This window comes from Rhea americana, unplaced genomic scaffold (genome assembly GCF_003343005.1).
Source record: "Rhea americana isolate MKP2758 unplaced genomic scaffold, rheAme1 scaffold_95, whole genome shotgun sequence".
Classification (NCBI taxonomy): Eukaryota; Metazoa; Chordata; class Aves; order Rheiformes; family Rheidae; genus Rhea; species Rhea americana.
The window spans coordinates 921901-944329 of NW_028187144.1; the positions used below are offsets into that span (position 1 = coordinate 921901).

General features: G+C 40.3%; 1 protein-coding gene across 1 annotated transcript in view; it reads right to left on the reverse strand.

Moving 5' to 3' along the window:
• Window positions 1–239: 239 nt before the first annotated feature.
• The window catches only part of FAM124A (family with sequence similarity 124 member A), a 45709-nt gene continuing 23519 nt past the window's right edge, over window positions 240–22429 (reverse strand). Inside the window, exons 3-4 of the mRNA XM_085324988.1 lie at window positions 14553–15292; window positions 240–2829 (exon numbers count right to left, since the gene is read on the reverse strand). Coding sequence (XP_085181114.1) covers window positions 2020–2829; window positions 14553–15292 — 1550 coding nt within the window. The 3' untranslated portion in view covers window positions 240–2019. The remainder of the gene's footprint in view (window positions 2830–14552; window positions 15293–22429) is intronic.

Here is a 22429-nt window from a genome sequence, read left to right on the forward strand (position 1 = left end):
AACAATAATGAAACACAATCTTGGATAAATTGGGTCCACTGTGTTCTAAGGGGATTTGATCTAAAGGCAACTAAAGTCAGAGGAAAGAATCCATGGATTTAGAAGGACTATGGAGCAAATAAACACATGCATTCCATGACAAATCCTTCACTGGTGATACTTCTGCTTCCAGTCCTCTCTTAACAGCACAGTTTACCAACAACTGCAGTCAAACTTGTTCTGAGGGCAGGATAAGGCTGATAATCTACGCTCTTAGAGCTTGAATAAACTTTCCTGCTTTTCTTTTGTATTTATTACAAAAAACAAGGCCTACCTCATAATGCCTTATTCTCTAAGTGGAGAAAATGAAAGCAAAAAGGAAAAGCCTGAAGGAGTATTATCCTGACCCTGACAATCTCTCTAGCCTCTTCTGGATTTGAGATGCACCTTTAATGGGACTCCCCTTCCTCCCCAGTAAACCTGTATGCAACTTCCCTCAGACTTTTTGTAGAATTGTTTGTGAAGACTGTGCATTTACCTAGGAGATAATAATGGGCCTGCACAGCTCTTCTGCTTTCTGTAACTGTTATTTAGAGTATGTATGTGCTTTTTCTAAAGTAGTAATTCTTCTAACTCCCTAGTAATATAACAAACTTTTTTTCTCTCCAGATGTGTGCATCTGCATCTGTCTATAGATTACATACAGCTTTATATATACACAAATACTTTCTTACTGCCTAGAGCACAGCTGCAATCACTGTCACATCTCTCTGGCACAAAATTAAGTTTTTAGGATACGCATGATGCACTCTGTATATATGACTTAAATCCTCTTGAAGGTACTTAGCTATTTGTCATACTAACAGCTTTTTACCTGCTTTTTTTAAAATACAAAATTAATTGGAGCAAAACAGGCTATCAAGAATACAAATTTAAAAAGTGTAGCTGGAAAAAACAGAGCCCATCAGACTTGACCTATTTTCCCTTTGGATAAATATATTTGAGTAGAAATGTGTTTTGCCAGAAACAAGTGTCCTTGAGCTGGAAATATGAAGAATAAGTTTCTCCATGAAATATTTTTAACAGAAAATTAACCCCCCCCTAAAAATAGGGAGTGGCTGTATATATTACACTGGTGTTGCAGTGATATATAAAAACAGTGGATTATCTTACTTGTTTTGTATTCCAAATAGGTAAACTCTGTGTTGCCTGAGCTAAAAGTAGTAAACATTGTTTACTTGTGTTTATCACTGACTACACAAGTGGTTCTAACAACAGGCCAGATTGTTCTATTCCCATTAGAAAAGTTGGGCTTTTTGAGGGGGTGAGTAAAAAATGCTCCAAAAGGTTTCCCTCTTGACACTTTCCACAACCTGGACTGTCCAAGTAAGAGATACAGTAGGCACCCTCTTCCCTGTGGAAGGAATGAAGCTTTTTTTCCCCCCTCAGCACTGTAAACTCTGAGGTTAGCTGCAAGCATGTGTCTTCAATGACGGTTTTCAAGAAAAAACCTTTCAGAAAGGTGCCTTCTTGTCCGTCTTCATGGAAGCCATGCCACTGGGACCTGCTCTGCTTAGAGCTGCCTTTGGAACTTGTAAAGGGGAAAGAAGACCCCTTTCTTCTGTCTTCTCTTCTGAGTTGAGGGAATTTCTCAGAAAAGTTAAAGTGGTTTGATATCACAAATCACTCTTCAGTTTCTGCAATGGAAAACTGGATTATTATGTGCCTTTCCTTGTGTTTTCTTTACTATCAGTCCAAGGGTCGGTTATAGAAACCATCTATCTTGCACTGCCATGGACAAGCCTCTGTGCAGATCTTCTGCTCCAGTACAAAGGTACTGGTCCCACCTCAGACTGCCTTACTGTACATTTTCAGGGTCAGTCATCTCAGAGGGATCCGAGTGCTTTCTTCAAATATTTAGCATGCTCTGCTGTATCACCTTCTCCTCAGAGAGGAACCTTCTGCAATCTCCAGGTGGTTCCACTGCTGTCATTCACAAACAGAACAAATTTAACCTGGAAGTTGTAAGGTAGAGAAACCTCAGATGTAAAATTCTTCTTCATTAGTTGGTGAAGCTGGGGAAACATGATCTTCCAGATGGGTTGCTCTCAAGGACTGTTTGGGCTCCTTGGAGAGAGATGCTGAAGGTGAAACTGAAGATGATATGAATAAGCTGGAAGACCGTTCAGACAGAGAAGGTAATGAACCACCCACTGACTCAGAGGTATTGCACATGACTGAGACAGGTCTTCCACTAGTAGCAGCCTGTTTAGTCCTACTGATACTTTGCCTTTGTGATGGAAGAGAAGTTCCTAAATCACTGCAAAATCCATTAAGAGCAGAGTATGCAGAGACCACTGACAGATCTGAGAAGGACAGCTTCCTCCCTGTGTCTACATCAGTCTCCAGTGCACCCTCTAAATCATCGATGTTAAGCCTGGGGCTGCATCTCCATGTTTTTAACCTGGTTGCAGGTGACTCGGTACTTAAAAACTGAAATGGTTCACTGAAATGAAAAGTCTCTGAGGATGAAGAAGAGCTCATTGAGGGCAAGCAGAACAGAGACTTGCTTCGTTGAAATGACCAGGAAATACTAGAGGCACTGCTGGATCTGCGTGTGAAGTCTCCCTGATCACTATGTCTCAAGTCCTGCTGGGAGAAACCAAGGTAATGACCAAGGCCATTTGTGTGATGCACCTTGTTTTGACCCATTTCTTTTGGTTGTTCTGAGACAGGTTGGTAGCTCTGAGGAAGACAGGCTGGCAGAGGGGTGAAGCGGGAATCTGTTGACGCAGATGGATACAGTAGCTTGTTCTGCTTTGTAGACTTCCTATACCAACTATGCGCTTGCTGCAGCAGGGAGGGGGAGAAAAGAAGAAAGAGCACATCAGTGCTAAATTGGCAGTCTTACAAGCATAAGTCTCCATTGCTGAGCTGTTACTGCAAATAACTACAAAGCAGACTTCATTCAGTATGCTCACAGCAAACGTTTCACTTCAACAACAAAGAGAAAGCACCCTGCCAAAATCCCACATATTTACATAAGGAGCCTTGAAGACAACGAGAATAAATGGTAGAGAAGCCCTGCCTTGTGGGCTGAATTACACTAGCTTGGAATTCTCACTTACTATTGACTTTGATTCATTCATATTCTGTCTTCCAGACACCCTACCTTAGTGGAAGCTAAAGAATAAAAATGAAGAGACTAGAAATATATATATTATTCTTTCTCATTTCTTTGCTACTGTGGTGCAAATGACTTTATTTTTCCCCCCTCAAAAAGTCTTTAGCATAGCAACCTCATTTTCCCTCATCTCAACAGGAACTCATCTCTCCTTTCAACTCTCTTTCACATTTTGTCTTTCACATCTGGTTAACTGAATGTTGTTCTAGAACAGGATGTTGCTGTGTTAACTAGCTCCAAAAGATTAAAAGGACAGCTTTAGACACCCAATTTGCATGTAGATACCTTCAATAAAGACACCTGACAGTCATGCATTTGGACCTGAATCTCACTCCTAGGACAGGATTCATTTGTCTACAAGTCAGAGATTTAAGAATTTGTGCAAAGTTAGAAGCTGTGACAAATGGGGAGCCAATACCCTCAGCAGCAGGAGGCCAGACTGCCTTGAGTATTTCACATGGCATGAGATATGGCTATGTAGGCAAGTCAATTGCCCTAGTGTCCAAGCAAGTGTGAACTTTTTCTTCATATCAATCATCTCTGCAAGGTTTTCACAAATTTGCCTTTAAAAAAAATCATTTAGAATTCCTCTTATTGGAATTTCTCACATGACGCAAAATTTAGATTTTTGTTCCAAACAGGAAGGGAAGTAATGGGACAAAGTACAGGAACATGCTCTTGAGAAGGAACAGTAATCTCAGGTATGGGACTTACCAGGAAGAAACAACAGACAAAATAGAATAACGTATCTTAGTCTCTGAGTGCTGTTAAAGTGACAACGTGTTGAGAAACATGATTCCAGGCAGTCTCAAGTGATTTAAATAAGTACTAATGCACTACATAGGATACCAGTAAGACATCATCTGGAATGCTGCACATGACTCAAGTCATTCATATATAAAAAGGAGTAAATTCAAACTGAAAAAGTTGCAGCCACAGAAAAAAGAATGAACAAACTTCATTAAAAAAACCCTAAAACTGAAAAAAAAGGGAAAGAAAAAGAAAAGGTTTATAATCACAATAGAAGTGCAAAAACCTTTCTCCTGGGAGAAGTAGATAAAGATAGAGCTCTACACAGGAGATTACATGATGGGATAGAAAAGGATGAAACCTGGCAACCTAAAAGGTCTTTTTTAATCCCCTGTCTCTGAAAGAGCTTCCTACATTGCTGATGATGACATCTTGTTAGTGCACATTGTATTGCCTTAGTGACCCAGATCTGTCGTATTTATCTTTGTCTTTCTTATTGCACTGATTTTATAGAAAAAAAAAGAATTTTCACATCTGTAAAAATCTTTTGCTCATTTGTGACTGCCTGGCTATAGGTAATTTATAGGACAGCCAAAACCTAGGAGTTCACCTAGGCAATGTAAATAAATATATTCCAATGTGTCCTTAATAAAGTATGTTAATACATAATCTTTTTTGCATAATATAAGTTGTTTTCCTTTATGTCATAAAGAATTAAATGAATTAATGAGTAAAATTAACAACAGTACTGTAGCAGTTTCATTAACTGATAAAGAATCAAGAGTTTACAAGAGTCAATAAAATGAGTCAAATTGTCAACGAAATATTACCAGAAATGAATTTAGACCTCTATGTGAAACATTACTTATACAATAGATGAGTTAATTTGTTTTAGAAATGACTCAGCAAGATAAGAGACTTGTGTCCCTGAAGAAAATATGAGCTGTTTCATAACCAAAGACATTTTTGGATAACCCAGAAGAGTATTATATGTTGAAAGTACAAAAGTAAATTGCCCCATTCTTTTCGTGGACTTGTGCAAGAAATCATTCCTCATTATACTGCTGTTTGCACTAAGCAAGAGCTCTTATCTTCTCTGTGCAGTAGCTCTGATAGCAGACAAACTACATGGAATCAATCACTGCACTTGATCGACTGACAGAAGTACTATATGTCACTTCTACCTATCAGAGGGAGGATTGCCTGGCCACGGCTTGTTTTTATGCTTGTGTTTAAGCAAACATAATTGATAATTTAGCCCATTAAGCACCTAAAGAACCTAATACTCCAAGCAAGTGCACTCTTCTTGTTTCTGAACTCCTTGGCAAATGCAAGGCATGTGGGCCACAAGCACTGGTAGCAACTCAGACAAAGCTGTACCAGAAAACATAGAACTTCGGGGGATAGATCAGATACTTGCAGGAGGGATAGTTCTGTGGCAGTGTGAAAGTTTCTCCTTTATCTTGAGCAGACCACATTGACTGTGTGCATACGTAAAACAGAGCCCACAGACATCACAGGTAGGATTTAGCTGTGTAGTTAACACAGCTAATGAAGTCTGGTGACACCATAAAGATTCTCCCTAAAGCAGATTCTTGTATCTTGTTAGCTGAACTGCTCTCTAGACCCTTGGATAATATTGACTAGAAATCCATTGACTACAATGTGTGCCAGAATGCAGGTCATGTAAATATATCTGCAGTTAGACACCACTTTTAGACTACAATCTCTGGAGCTGAACGAAGTCCTATAGAAATAACTCCAACAGTTTTATTTTGATTTGGTTTATGTAAAGATATTTTGGACGCTGGTATAAGCCTCTTGCATTTAAGTGATGGTATTACTTTATTATTATTTATTGACATAACTTTTTATTGATGTGTTCCAAAGAACAAGTAATTAATTTGGTCCCTCAACAGCCACTGAGAAATACTGAGCCTGATACAGTTAGCTAATTGTAGGTGTTTGAAATAGTCCATCTGGCCTGCAAGCACACCCATAAACTGTTCCATGTCAGGTACTTCCCAGTTTTAAGCTCTTTCTAATATTGAAAGATTCTCCAAGTTAAATGAGCTCATGTTAATTTTGGTTGTAGATATCCAACACAATGACTACAGGCAGGACTAAATTACTGACTACAGGCAGGACTAAATTACTAAGACTCAAGAGGATGCTTACTTGAGGCACTGCCTGCAGCAGAGTGGAGCAGAGGGCAGGTCAGTGCCAGGAGAGATGGATAAAGTGAGACAGATCACCCCTGCCAGAAACCCTGAGGGCTCTTAAACAGGAACTTTCTAGCCAAGATGCAGATAAAAAGTAGAGACTCAAAGGAGAGGGGAATGCAGTTCTAAGTGGCAGCATTTGGAAGGGGTACCCTGCCCCATGTAGCCAAACAGCTTTAAGTACGTGGCCTAACTGAGAAGAAAAGTCTACTTTAGATAAGGTGGGTTTTTTAGGTTTTGGTTATTTTTTAACACTTTCTTAGCTATTTTCACATTTCGGTGGACAGATCAAAGCATTTTATTTTGTAAAAGGCCAATTGGACTGGCAGGAGAGACTGTGAGATGCCACTAATGCAGTTTATATCTGAACAGCTCTGTTTATGGAAGGAATTACTTACCTTCATCATTTTTTGTTTAGAAATGTTATGATTTAGAAGGTCTGTTTTCCAATGTTGCTCTTCAGGATATGAGTGGAAAGGATGAATGCAAGCTTGAAATAATACGAGGATATTTTTAATACCTTCACCTTAAAGCAACATAACTGAAAGCTTTCCTGACTGAGGATGCTGGACTGCCTAACTGTGCTACAGGTGTCAGAAGCTCCATCTCACAAGGGAAACTGGAGGAAAGACTAATGAATAGAGATTACAGGCTAATCCTATATTCTGCAGAACTGGATTATGTGGACTAATAAGACTTCTCTGTATCTATATTCTGTGGCTTGTCACAGATCACAGAGAGGATTCAGTGTTTTAGCCAGGATTAAAACTCAGGCAAAACCAACTCCTAGTCCTGTGTCAAGGCCATAAATTGTGCTCCCTCATATTACCCTCAAACTGTACATGGAGTGCAGCACATAGCGTGCATGTTCATGCTATTGTTCCTCTTTATTTTGATCATACTGTGGATAATTCTATGAAGTTTAAGAACCAAACAGTATTTCTCTGTGTGACTGTTCACAAGGAGAAACAATGACAAACAATGGGAAAACACTGATCTTCCACTACTGCTTGGGTCTTGGGCTGCTGAAAATAGCAAAACATGGATGTGTGTATTAAAGAGCGTTATGCACAGTTACTCTTTTTAGCAGAATGCCTTTTTTCCCCTCTGTGAGTCTTCCTTTGACTTTGGAAGCAGTTCTATCAGCTTTATTTGTTCTTAATTCTTGTTCTTCTACATCTTCAGCCTCCTCATAGTTTTTCTGCATTGGCTATTACCTCAGTGCAGCCTGAGAAAGCACTGCCTGGTATAGCTGTGCCACCTGTCAGAAATGAGAACGGTAGAGATGCTAGAGAAGAGACAAGCTGTCTGACAGAACAAAGACTTGGCACAAACAGTTGTGCCACTGACACAAGTTTCTATCTATCTAAAAACTTGTTTTGTATTGAAATACAAAACACAGGGAGAGATTTGTCAGACTTTTACATAAATATGGATGGCAAAGGTGGCTATTGATTGAATAGATTAGCTCTCTGTTAGAACAATTTTTTTCATCTAGTGCAAATCCGATACTCATTTATGATCTCTGCACAAATCTTTGTGAAGCTTGGAGGGATTTAGAACCTTTGTACAGTACAGTATACTGTAGAAGAATTTCATGACAAATATGCAGAAATTCAATAAACAATCTGGGGAGAACGTCACAGAAATGTACTTTCCATTTCCCTTGGGCTGCTCATACCTGATGAGAAAAATTCACAAGTGCTTGTGTAGTCTATTTTAAGTTTTCTGCTTTTTAAAAAAGTAGATACCAATCTTATTGTACATTATCTGTATTAAGCATTTCCAAAAGGCCTCAGCTCAGATCAGAACACAGTCAGACAGTCAGTACAGCAATGACATCACCATTAGATTTTGCCAGCTTTGTTCAACAGGAGTTCAATGACGTTTGTTTAACTGCTTTAAACCACTAGGACTGATCCAGAAATAAAAAAAAAAAAAAATGCAATTTGAGAAAAAGTGGCAGAGTTTAGTCCTCAATATAGTTTTTTCCTAGTGAAAAACTGACAAGACATTAATTATTTTTTATTTATCTTCCAGAGGAAACTTGACAGAATATCAAAAGACAAAATGTACAAATTCAACTTAAAATTGAACTGAACAGATTTTAAAAAGTGACATGTACTACGTTACAAAACTAAAATGGGTGAGTGTCTTGTAGCACTACATAGATTCACTATCAATACTTTCTGTTGGATGTATTATAGGCATAGAGTCATCAGAAATCTTTCTATGCCATGAAGGATAATTGCACTAAAAGAAAAGACATAGAGAAAGTATCTTGTGATGAAGAAAAAACAGTTGAAAAATCCCTTCCTGTTTGAGATAACTACCATGACTTCAGCTCAGGATTTTGTGTCCCCACCAAAAACAATCATTAGTACTAAGAAGAATCAACACCTAAGGCACTAAAAGGAAAGGAAAATGTTGAGCGCAAGATTTTTTAAAAGAGGAGATTAATATTAGACTTTTGGATTAATTAATTCCTATTTAGGCACTTGCCTTGACTGAGTCAATTTTTATCCCCGAAGTCTCTCCTTTTCACCAGGTTCAACAGAAATTAAAAGTAATGCTTGTAAAAGCCCCTCTTAACACAGTCTTATTCTTCCTTTTTGCTCTTCCTGCCTTTCTTTTCTCTTTGGGTTCAAATCTGCTCTATCTGTACTATTAATTTACACCTTTTGCAGCTCTTCTCTCATCTCCATTTTTCTCTCGCAGACCAAACTGTTCCCTGCAATACTGCATTTTCTTCTCCCATCTTAGTCTTTCCTTTTTGCCTTTTCTGCTTCCTACTTTACTTGCTCCTCTTTTTCTCTTATTTTTGCTCTTAACTGTAGTGACTCAAGACTACAACAGTGGAACTGTGCTTTCTTTCATTTATTTCCCAGATTCTGTAGCTGGTGATGCTTTTGAATAACAGGGACTATGTAATTTAACTAAATTTAAGACCAGACAGATCCATCCAGTCTGACCTTCTGTTTATCACTTCACAGATCATTAAGTCATTCCTTTGCTTAGCTCACTGACCCTTTAGCTAGACAAAAGCATTTCAGTTTTCTTGAGACTAAATCGCTGTATGTTTCAGGCAGGGCACACAGGACAGTTAGGTGCCTCAAATCCCAAGGCTTCTACAACAGTTGAGAATTGACCAATGCTCCTAGACTATCTACACGTTTTATCAAAATCGTATGCATGCTGGATGACCAACTGGGGGCTGAGAGGAGAAGAGTGAATACTGCTTTGTGTGAGAGAGAGGAAACGCAGACTCAGGAGAGGTGACAGCATTTATTAGGTCAGCTGAAGTAAATGCAACCATGTCCATGGTGATCTGTCCTCTAAACATCTGGAAGGAAACAGAAACATCTCCTCAGCCTGCAGGATTTGGCTCTCCTTGGCCAAGATAAGCCTGGGATGCGTATCTTTCCCCATGCTGCAGAGGACAGTAAAATGTTTCCCTCAGTCTAAGTTGGATTGGCAGATGAAGAGTTTTATCCTAACCTCAGATCCAGTAATTAGTTTGACCCTCAGCAGCTAATACCTGCTCCTGCTGCTCATACCTAGGACAGGGTGTTCTCTGCATTTTATGAGTTCTCTTGTCCCAGCTCCTTGCTTCAGTTAGGTCAGTCTCCAGTACTTTGTAAGAAGGCACAATTCTCATTCCCTTCTCTCAGCCTAAAAAACACTTGGTCAGTTGTGCACCATAGAAAAATAATTTGCTCCTGATTTTTGCTTTCAGCCATCTTGGGTGTGAGGTTTGAAAACAATTACACTTTTCTTGTACATATGTACATGTTTTAAATAAGCTGAGGGAAATAAGAACAATTGCGTTCTCTTCATGGCCCCAGAGAAAAGGGGACGAATAGAAGAGCATGAATCTCATAGTCACCTGTATATATTACACTGAATAAACAAAGAGGTATTCAGTTATAAACTTTTGATTCTTTTTGCTGTGTAACACATTTTCTGATGTCCACTCAGGCTTATAACCTTCATGCTACTTCCTGTCTTCAAGTCTTCTGCACTGTAAATTCTTATCACAGAATGCCCTTATGCATGAAGACAGCATACATCTGCAACCACAAATTTTTGCATTTTTTATTTTTTGTATGTCAGTATGCCAGGCATATTCAACAATTACATACTGAGCTTACATACATTTCATATATAAATGACTCTAATTCACCTCATGAAACCATGAATGGATGCATTTTGTACACCAAACAATGGAGAAATCTCCAAGGTAGCAGATACCTGAGCTTTCAGGTAGCACAGCAGCAGATTAATGAGACTTAATGGCTGAGTCCACAGACAATGTTTTCTCAAAACCAATGCTTCAGTTAATAAACCATGTTTTCTGAATATGATCATACTGCATCTGAATTTGAGAATACAGTGCCCAGTACAGGTAATCAGAAGGCTGCCTGATTACCTCAGCAACTCAGCTAAAAAATCTCTCTAATTAAAACATGCAGGTAGTTAACTTTTGTGTTATTATTTCAATGGTGTTCTCTAAAGCAACACTAGACAGAAAATACCCACCCCACAAACAGTATAGGGTCACCAGTATAACCTTTAATGGCAAAGAGACCAGGATTTTCATTTCTCTCAGCTTTCTAGCAATGTTGTCCACTCCTTGCAGCTAGAAATGATGGAGGAAGAAGGATTTCAGCATGAAATTGGTTGTTACAGGAGTGAATTAGATGCCCAAATGGAGGTGGTGGGTACTGTTTAATAACCACTAGGGTTGCCTGCCTGGCACTCCATGAAGGCCCAGCTCTCCTGTGGGGCCTGAGTCTAGTCTGCCAGACCTCTTCTGGGTGTCTCAGGTATCCTCGAGCATCACAGTACAGCCTGTGTCAGTGGCACTAAGCCACTACTTAGGTGAGATTTTGCCTTTCCTCTCTCCTCCCAGGTATGTCTGCATGTGCATGTGCACACACACACAGAGCATTTAGAAAATACTGCCTAAATGCTATTTTTTGTACCTTTCCTACCCTGTCCAAAGATATCCTCTTAGTTTAAGGAGGTCTTCTGTGCACTTTCTTCTCTCCGGTCCACCTGCTTCCCAAACATGCACGGCCAAGCTAAGCCATCAGTTATTAACCTTTTCTGCTTCCCACATGGCACTGCCTGGCATGCAAATTCATTAGCACTTCAGCTGTCTCTGCAGGGATTATGTGCATAGGCAGCCAGGAATTTGGACAAGACCAATAAAACCAGCAGTATATGGTATATTCTCAGCTACTCTGTTCACATATTTTTTCCACTGCTCTTACAACAGCTCCCCAGAGCCCCTGCTTCTGGGCTTAGCAATGGTGAAATGACATGGGTATCTTCCTCCGGGATGCAGACATGCTCTTAAGCTGTGCTCCTGCTAAAATCAATTTAGGCACATCCCTTTGCTTCAATTGGTTTATAGGTAGATATAGATCCTCAATATGGAAAAGATACTGCAACAAAATAATTTTGAAAGGCTTTCTTGCAAATGAAGGAATAAGGCCTCTAATATTAAACAGACTTCTCCTGCCCATGAATAACTTTATTTTCTCTTGCACTGATTTTATCTAAGCCCCTTGATAATTGCATTTGCAAAATGGGTTAAGAACATGGATCAATCTTGCTGGCAAGTATCCCAGTCCCTGTAAGCACATCAAGAAAAACACAGAAGTCACATCTTGTTAGTCTAATCATGAAAGTATATTCAAATTTCAAAGATTAAACATTGCCTGTTATAAAGAGGAGCTATAAATCTATCATTTTAGGCATAATTGCTAATTTTCATCTGTAGAGAGGCATAGAATCAATAAGCAGGAATTAAAAATATTCTGTTGACTACTGAATACCAACTGATGTGCAAGTTAAAAATATTATGATGTCATTGGTTGGATTCACATATTTGGGAATAGATGAAAGTTATTAATAACTACACTCTGTAAGAACTGCTGTACCACACTTTTAAAAAGTAGATAGTCTAATCTGTTTTTAACTCAGAATGAGTTAAAACAATTCAAGGACTCTATATATCACCAAATTCAGTGCTTCCTATAGCCCATGCTCCATCATACAATCCCTTTTCCTGAACAGGATGATCATTCTGTCTTAAATTAAGGTATCAACCTGTTTGCACCTGCTGGGAAACTGTTATGAATTTGGCCATGAGTATGAGTATCAGCTGGCTTAAATTTGTTTATTGCCTGTTTCTTTCTCCTGTGCCAAAAAAGTCACTTACATGAAATAGCCTTTTTCCATCCCTGCTGTTTACCTTCTGATATATTTTTAGAGAAGAGTCAGAGCTCCCTTCAAACTTGCTTTGGCTAGGCTACGGTTGCCCAAGTTCTTTCAGTTTTTATTTGTAAGACACTCTTTCCATCCCTGTGCACAAGCTGTGATCCCTCCCCTGTACTGCTTCTGTCTGAAGTCACCTTTCTGGAGCCCAGAACTGCACATGGGTGAGGCCAGCAGTATCTTTGGCAATGGTACAAGCACTTCCCACACTCCATAGCGGATATACATCTCATATATGCTCAGATCTGCATTTCTCTTTTCATGGTCAGGCTGCACTGGTCATTTGAAGTCACCTGAGCAAAAACGTCATATATTCCCTCTTGCACAGTTATATAGCTCCACTTCTGATTCTACAGACTTGTTTAAAACCTGTATACCAGGATCCAGGCTTCATGACTTCACAATTTCATAAATCAGAGATAAAAGTCTCTGTTTTCCTTTATTTTGTATGTATTAAACTTCATTTGCTTCACCACACTTCTAATGTGATAATTTCCATTTCCATAACTTCATGCCTATTTGCAATTTTGCCCTCTTGTTCAGCATAATCACCCTCATTGAAAGCAGAAAAAAATAATTTAATCTGAGGACTGCTCTTAACAGTCTTTTCTTCTTTTTTAAGTATATGGCTAAAATCTTGTTTTGATTTTCTTTGCAAGGTTTACATCAGCCTGGTGGTTGGCAAATCTCATTTTTCATCTGTGCTTTCTGCCTCCTGTCATTTGTCAAAATTTGCTGTTTTGAAATTGAAAGCCTTATTTACAAGCCCTCTCAGTTTTTTCCTTCCCTTTAATTTACTCAAAACCAGTGCAAGATCACATAAACCAAAGTTATATCACATAGAAGAGGTCTACAGAAAAAACAAGGAAAAACGGATGTAGCTATGAGTGGTTACTGTGTAAAAGCACTGTGATGGCTCTTGTAAACTTAAGTTTGCAAGTTATCTCAGCCTAACACAGATACGCCTACAATGCCAGCAATCATCTTGACAAATTGATGAATAACTTGGCAGAGGGGTAGGGAAGCTGATTTGCCTCCAGAGACCTGTATGTGTACTGTTCACTTCTGACATGAGGTACCTCTGCGGGCATCTTCTGCCAGAAGGCATCAAAGGATTTTGCCACCACCAGGATGTGGTAGATGCAGTACCCAGCTCTGCAAGAGGTCCATGAAGTGGACCCACATCCAAAACACTTCTTCTCAGAAATAAAGTTGGACAATTTGGCAAGCTTTATGAATGAAATTCACTCTAAAATTTATCCCACTCTAAAGCCTACACAGCAGTCTTCTAAAAGTGAGGGTCTGTGCTCTTGGATTCACATGCTTAGCAGCAATAAATACTTTTGCAGTGAAGGAACGTGCATTAACCTCTCTCTGGACTGCCACATATACCCCTCTGCAGAGTAGGAGAGCTATTAAAAGCTTGCTGCTGGTTATCCCATTTAACTAACTCAGATGCAGTGTGGTAAAGTGTGCCAATACAATGTGCAGATATGATGACTGCAGACATCCTCACAGGATCTGGCTATGAGCACCTGATACTAGCTCTAAAGGAGAGTCTATGGGAGTGTGTCTGCTAGGTTGCTCTTTAAGGTGTATTTCTTTTCCTTCACCATCTTTTTCCCCATAATGATAATCACTGTGCAGGAGAGGTGCAGTTTGTCATTGCATTTTTTCAAATTAATTCAAGAAAATATCATGTACCATCAGGCATTCCACTTGTCTTTCATAAAAATCTGCTAATTGAGAGCTATTTTATAAAACTCTGTCAGTGCCCGTATTTCTCATAAAACTACATCCATCAGCCATCATTTCTCCACATGGGCTCATAAGTCATTCTCTCCTAATTCCTTTAAACAACTACCTCATTTCAAATCATTCTTTGTGTAAACTGAAGCTAACTGATATGTGCACAGTATCATCAACTGCCTTCATGATTAGTTACACATACATAGTAACGGTTTTTGAGTTTTTTCTTTAGCAGTAGCATCTCGGCTCTTCCAGCTAGGACAGAGCACTAGAAAAGCCTACCTTCCCTAGGGTTAGGTTAAGGTTTAAGTTAAGGTCTTAGGTTAAGCTTTCCTGTACAAAATCAATAAACATGCTTCTGTTTTCCTGTATACTGAACTTACCTGCAAAAGGATCCTATTTCCATCGTGGTCTTCAGTTTGCCACCTGCCTTCACTGATTGGGCTGCAAGAGTTGGGCAAGAGAGGAACAAGCTGTCCAACATCTTTTACTCTGAACTCCAGCACTGCTGACTCAGTTGGGGCTGGAATCTGGCCCTTTGGGAGTTTTTTTAAAGAGAACTGAATGTCTATGTCCATGTTAGAATAGATTGGGAAAACACAGAAGTCTGCTTTTTTCTGACATACTGGTCTTTTCAGGATTAACTCATACAATTTCAAAATGTCAACAAAATTTTCACTCCTGCAGTATATAGTGAAGCGGATAATTTCTTTTCCATAATGCACTGGGCGAATGGCCCACAGAGGAGTCCCTGGAGCCAAAGTGTAGAAGTCCTGGCTGCATGGCATGTAAGGCAGGAATTTCCCATGCACTTGCTCTGTGTGGTGGTAATGCCAAGGTGGCCGCTGAAAGGTTTCATGGAGTTGCAAGATCGGTTCTTCTCCATAATCCTCCTGCAGAAACAGAATGATGGCAAGGGCTGGCTGAGAAACACCAACCTTACCTTGCTTCCTGCGCTTCTGTGACACTCGTCTCTCTGAGACTCGAAACAGCTGAAGGTCTGGATGGATCCAGGCTAGAAGCTTATCAATGGCTTGCTGGAGAGTCTTAGATTCTCCTGGGTCTGTGATAATATGTACACTAACAAGGAATGGGTCCTGCACGTCTTCCACAGAAAGTTCACCTGATAGTATAAAAAGAAAAATATCCATTAGGATTTTAAACCTACTAATTTCCTCCACTGCTGTGAAGATTTAGGTGATCCTTTAAGAAGAAACAGACTACTCAGTCACACTGGGCTTTGTTTTCCTTTCTCTCGAGCTCATTTACAATAATCTAAAAATAAGGTACAGAGATATAGCAATAAGCAAAATAACCAGGAAGACAGAGAAGTTTTATTGTGCATACCACAACAGTTACTGCTTCTACTGAGGTAGCATCCAAAAGACGTTACCCAATGTGAATTTCTGTGCTAGAAAAGAACTGCCCAAAGAGTTGACAGCTAGGAAAAACAAATACATTGATAAAGAGTGAGGACGGAAAGGATACTAATAATGTGCAGAATGATTGGGGTGGACAGTGTTCATACCATCTTATTTTAATTTGTGCCATCTGGCTTGGGGCATGGAAATTATATCACTGAACTCCACTCTACCATTCTGCCATTGGAGTTTTCCACCAAGAGTGCTCTGTGTCCTGAAGGCAAGTGTTTTTAATAAGCAAGGCAAAGTTTGTAAGGAGAAGTAATATCTTTTATTAGACCAACTGATACAGCTAGGAAAAAAAAAATAGACAAGCCTTCAGGCACACAAGCCCTTCTTCAGGAAAAGATATTACCTCTCCATAGAAATCCTGCACTGCTTATATCTTTAGACCATCAAGACTACAACAATACTATTGCTTCAAGGATTTTTTAAGATTAGGGAAGACTGGCAAAAGCAGGAAGCATGAAAAATTACACTCACTCAAGGGAAAAAAGAAATCTCTAGTGTAGCACTGGGAATCTTCAAATGTGCTCTATAGGCCAAGGCCCCTAAAAGCTCTCTGACAGCTTAGCAGCAGAGCAATGGCCTGTTGGATGGCTGGGGAGAAAACGTCATTATTGTTCTGCTGAAGTTGCATGCCAAAAAAGGTAAACATAAAAGACAAGACAAGTTAATACATTGTTCAAGTAATCTGAATATTGTTGCTCAGATGAATCACTCTATTTGATGTTCTGAAAATACCTACATGTATAAGATCCAAGCCTGCGCACAAAACCTTGATGTGTGAAGACATAGAAAGGCTTCCCAAGCTTTTCACTGTGCAGAACACATTTAATAGAGTGATTGTCTCACATACTGTTTCCCCTCTTAATGGCAATCATACAAGCCCCTCCCTCTCCTCCCCTGGCATCAGAATAACATTCCTGTGATACTTCAGCAATTGCTTTAATGGAAAAGCAGTATTATATAAGCAGTGTATTTAGTTGTCTTTAATGTGGAAGAACTGTAAGACATGGAGAGGAGTTAAATACAACTGTGTAGCTTTCCAAAGGTGACCAGAGAATATACCATCAGTCTCAATTTAAGAGCTCCTGAAATACGTGGTATGCAGAGCAAATAGTAAACACGCATTTTGCCTAGAGTAGATTTATAAAAAACAAGTAGATAATCAAAAATACACTCACAACAAAGTTCTTGTATATCTGCATGAAATTGGTGATGTGGAGTGATTTTGTTAAATGGTTAATGGAAAAAACCCCAAATTTGAAGCAAAAGAAATCTCTGTCAGTATATCATAGTAGGCTCTGCTGTAACACTTGTTACTAGTTGGTAATTTTTAGAGATATCTACTGCAGATAGTCAAAGTGTGGGAGAAAGATAAGGGGTGTGTGTGGGGGTAGATGTCTCACGGCCCTGTGCATTGGGCAGCAGGATAGGAAGGAAAACAAATTGCAGAAACAGTGATCTAATAAAACTAGAAAGAAAACAATCACCATAGCTACATAGTCATTCATTTTCTAAGATCGGTATAGAAGATGTTCAGCTCTCTTCTACCGCCATTTCTTTTGTCACACAAACGCTACCAAAGCCTGCAGCAAGCGACAAGCTTGATATTTATGCATATAAATGGCTGCAGTTTTGAAAGAAGCCTGGGCTCAACAATGTGAAGCAAAGAACCATCGTTCCTGTAGGCTTCTTGTTTTGCACTGAAAAAAATCCCCGAGTATGGCTTTTCTGCCCTCCTGTTGCTCAGCATGGTGCATGGACACTGAATGGTCTAAAGCATTTTTCAAAAGTGAAGCCCTGGGGGAGCCAGCCGGTATTAGTATTCTGCAGCTATTGCTGACTGTGTCCATCAGCACCAGACGCCAGAACAGTCAGCTCCGGAAGGCCACCAAAGCTCTGCACAAAACCATCATTAGGAGCTATGATGATATACACAAGCAGAGAAAACCACCCTTTTTTGAACCAGAAGTAACTATGCTGAAGAGGAAAAAGCATAATGGATCAGAAAGAGCTTCAGTACCTATTTTATGTTAGCAAAGATAGTCTTACTGTAAATGGGCGCCACTTTTACACATCTCATTATGTGGCTGCTGTGCTTATAAAAGACCAGTCCTTTTCATTTAGAAAGGAAAAACAGAAATACAAGAAAAGCAGAAACACGAGACAAGAAGCTGAGAGAAACTTCCCCTGAGCTTAATGATAAGCTGCAAATTGTTTCTACTTTACTAACAATTCTTTTTGCTCCAGCTCACAAGGGAGGGAGGAAACGGCACCATTTCTCACGACATAGTTCAATCTGCCCTCTGGCAAACTGTCACAGAAGCAAATGAAAGCTCTGCATACGTATTAGCCTTCCTGTGTTACTAGTTAATCCCACAGAAAATATCAAAATGCTGAGGCATCTATTTGAAAATAAGCTCTACAGGTCTCACAGCTATTACATTTTTTTTTCCTATGACAGAAGGGAATTAGTTCCTTCTGAGTGGTAAAGCACTAACACTGCTAAGAGGTAAATACCACCAAGATAGAGAATTTTACAACTTTAAACTTTTTACTCATCTGTGTTAGCTAGCATTACCAACTCTGCGAGGCTAAAGCACAGACCTGCTGGTAAACAAGACAGCCCAAAGGCTGAGGGGTTGTCGCACTTCATGTCCTAAAGCTGGGAGCTGAAGGTGACCTGCCTATTTTATGATTAAGCCTTGGATGGGTCTTTATGTGTTATTTTGTTGCTGATGCAATATTTAACCATACACTTTTTAAAAAAACTTCCTGCAAAACAGAACTGTTATCTTGTCCTCTGTTCTTCCTCCCCTGCTTCCCCTGCCCAGGTATGAGCATTTACTTCTCAGAAAGATATTCTGACAGAAAGCAGTGGGTGCTGTCAAATTGGTCTGTGCTAGCTGCCTCTTCTGGATACTACTTCAGCACTATTCCAGTTGCCGCGTCTTAGGGATGGACCCGACAGGGACCARTCTGTCTAGACTAGTTGTCTCCATTCCCTGCTCAGTACCTGGAGAGAGCCTGCTGCCTCTGAAAAAAGCCCGCAGAGGCTAATCCTGCCTGCCCAATTTCTTTCTTCTCCCCTCACTGTCAAGAAGGGAGATGCCTCCACAAGATGCAGCATCTATCTCTGTATCCAGAGACTGCCCAGCTCACCCTGACAAGATGCACCTACTAGGACAGTTGTGGCAGCAGTGATGATTTAGCAACACCAATACCCATACACAAAGTGGGAAGCGATGAGTTAACTGCCCTGCTTCCTTGGGGGAGGGGGTATGCTGTCAAGCTCAGCCTCTTTGGTATCTGGGTAACACCACTCTTATTGAAGCTGGGCAGGAATGCAGAATTTCTTGTGTGGAAGCAAGCACAAGCGAGCATAAGCTAGAGGTCTGTAGCCCTAGTAGCCAAGCTCAGCTAGAAGTAGGTAGAACAGGAGATGCAGCCTCTTTTCCACAGAATATGTATATATTCTATACATTAGACCATACCAGAGGCAAAACATCCCCAGAGGAAAGGAGTAGTTTTCCCCTCTGTCAGATTAGTATCCCTCTTGCATCTGCCTTTTGGCCCCTGGACTCTTGCATACCTGGCTCTAGGAGATGAAAAACAGTTAGCGTAGTTATCAGGCTGTGCCTGGAAACGGTCCCCGTGCGGGAGGCAAAGACACACGCTCCCTGAAGCGGTCATCCATGAACTGCTCAAGGCCCTTCCTTTCTTGTGGAGTGCTACAACCACTCTATTTCTGAGGGGAGGGGGAACTCTCCCATTGGAAGTCTTAATACTATCTCATTTCTAGGCTTCTCCAGCGGACTTAGCTGGAACTAGTTGTCTACCTAAATTCACACCATGGAGGTGTGAGATAACCACTTGCCTAAAACACCTCTGCTAAGCTTCTGCTGGTGAGTCAAGACGTCATCACAGAATCATAGAGCTAGTAAGGTTGGAAGGGACTTCTGGAGATCATCTAGTCCAACCCTGAAGCAAGTGGCCCATACGGGGATCGAACCCACGACCTTGGCATTACTAGCACCATGCTCTAATCAACTGAGCTAAACCTACACATGGACCCAAAGATCCTTCAGACTCTCCAGGGAGATACTTAATGAATTGAATTACCAACAGGGTTAGGCAAACCTGGGAAGTATGCAAGTTAGAATGTAGTCTGAGGCAAAGATAGATTTTTAGATAGACTGGATCCTGGCCCCAGTTTCTGCATGGGAAAATGTATATACAAACTGTTAGATAATTTCAAATTTCCATGCACTCACATTTTCAATTTTCTATCAAGGAAACTGAGGAAAAAATATTCAAATATTTGACATAAATCATCTTTTGAGCTGACTAACATCACTGCATTGTAAACACTAGAGCACTAACTTGCAGTTTCTTGTTGTGGTATGCTGTTTGATGGGAACCAAAGTCTGAACATCTCTACTCCCCTGTGCACTAAATTCCCTACTGCTACACGAGGCAGTAAGACTTCAAATTTCATTCTGACAGAAATGTGCTATACTCTAAGGAATGTAAACAAGGAAGAGAGAGGATTAGAATGTGTGCAACGTGCTCCTGAATTACAGCTTCCATCAGACAGTACACTGTTATCAGGGTATAATAAAATTATTCAAAACAAATTATAAGATATTTTGTTTATTGTTAACAAATGAAAATATTTCAACTGTAGGAATGCAGGAGAATTTTAATTGTATAAACAGCATCAGAATAAAACATTATACTATTTCCTAATTGAGACTTCTCAAGATTTCTGTTGGATATGGAATTTCAGGATTTCTCCATTTTAATCCCATTCCAAAACACAAACAAATGCTGAAATGCCTGCATTTCTCATTGAACAAGACCTTCATATTTTATTTGACTCTAATGCAAAACTGGTGTGGCAAGTGAAAGGCTCATGAGTAGGCACAAAGAAAGATGCTATTCTCATAAACAAGCACATCGTTTTATCAGCAGTTGTGACAGAAGTAGTTACTGACCACCTCTGGCAGCAGAACCCACTGGCAGGGGTGGCCAGTAACCATAATTCATCATGCTTTGATGAAAGCATCAATAATCTTTTGAACAAGCAGGATGTGACAGATTCACCAGAGACTCCATTCTCTTTCTCTTGAGTTTAACAGCATCTGACAAATGCAGGACTGCAGGATAATGTGTTTCTCAGCATGCCCTGCTTTTTGCACCACCTCAAACTCATGAAGGACATTCAGAAGCAATGAGGAAGGGGATGGTCTGCATGACATAGCTGCAAAAAGAGAAACTGCCTTCATGCTTCCATCAGAACAGCATTTTCCTAGAGAGCTGCAGCTGGCTGTTCTCTGATAGAGATAATGGTGCCATGGTGTTCCCTCCTCCATCCTTACTAAGGTAGCGTAGGCAATGCATAGCAGACCAGCATATACTGACACGTAATGCAACATGTTCAGTCAGCTTCTCCAACTGAGCATGATACAGGTGCTCCGTGTTGTTTTCCTATCACTCTTGAATCCCCAAAACCCATACTGAGCAGAAATAAGACTGGAAAATAAAGCTCATTACCTGCCCACTGGAGATAAAAAGCCTTCTTCGATACATTAAAATGAACAGTTTTTCAAGGAGATGTCATTGCCCTTAGTGTACAGCATGCACTCAACCCTGCAGCAGTGAATTTTACCAAAAGGTGATACTTAATGCCCACACAGGCATTGCATGATCAGCTAAAGGCAATGGCAGCTTTTAATCACCTGGCATGGTTGCTGTTAGAAGTGTAGCAACTGCAGCTCACCTTAGTAACGCTAAGTCTCAACTGAAACGCCTCACAGTGCTACAGCTCTCTGGGAATTCCAGTTCCTCCCTCAACTGCTTCCTTGCTCTGACTTGCCAAAGGGTAAAACCTCATGATCAGCTGCTGCTCTCTCTAGTCCTTTATCTCTCCATGCATTCCTGTCTACTCCCTCACGTTAGCCTGAGTACTCATGCAGCTATGCAGCTCAAGCCGCACCCTAACACTCACTCACCCACCCATTTACAGTCATGCCCAGTCAACAGTGCCAAGATCACCATCTCAACATGCCTTCAGAATCATACTACTCCCTTCTTACCCATAGGAAACGCAAACGTTGTGACCTGAAGTCATCCACTGGAAAATAAGGCACCTAAGAGATGTCTTCCATTCAGAGGCTGTTTGTCTGGTGCTCCTTTTGTAGTCACAATCAAATCTGTGACAGGGCTCATCACCTTCCATTGTCTACAGTGGGAGTCAAGAGTAACTACACTTCCATCTTGGACACCTCAGCTACGCAACTAAAATTAGAAGCAATGGTTGTGGGCCAGTGTACTTATCTTTAAGATCATTCTCATTCTGCTAACTTATCTTGCTGTACTTTGTCAACAAATGAGACATGCTTCTACAATGACCATTATGAAAGAAATGCTCTTGAACTACTCGACTGCCATGTCTTCTATTACATCCTTGAAACTAACTTTGTTTCTTTCACAGTCAAACTGCTAGCTGATCACAGCAATGCAAGCAGTCAGAGGCTGCTTCGGTCATGAATGTATGCTCTCTCCCTACTCCCTTTCTCTCTCCCCTACCCCCCATCACCAATCCCTCACAGCACTGCAACTTCCTCACGTCTCCTAACTACCTAGCAAACAAGAATCAGTTCAACTTGGTATAAACACATGTATGTATTGCCTGTGTGCTGACTGCTCAGCTGCAGGCCAGAAAGAATAGGTACCTTGAGCTCGTATCAATCTTATTTCTCCGCTGAGACAAAAATGTGTTCCTCTGCCTTTTATCTAGTGGCTGATTTTGATGAAACCAGTGGGAACTT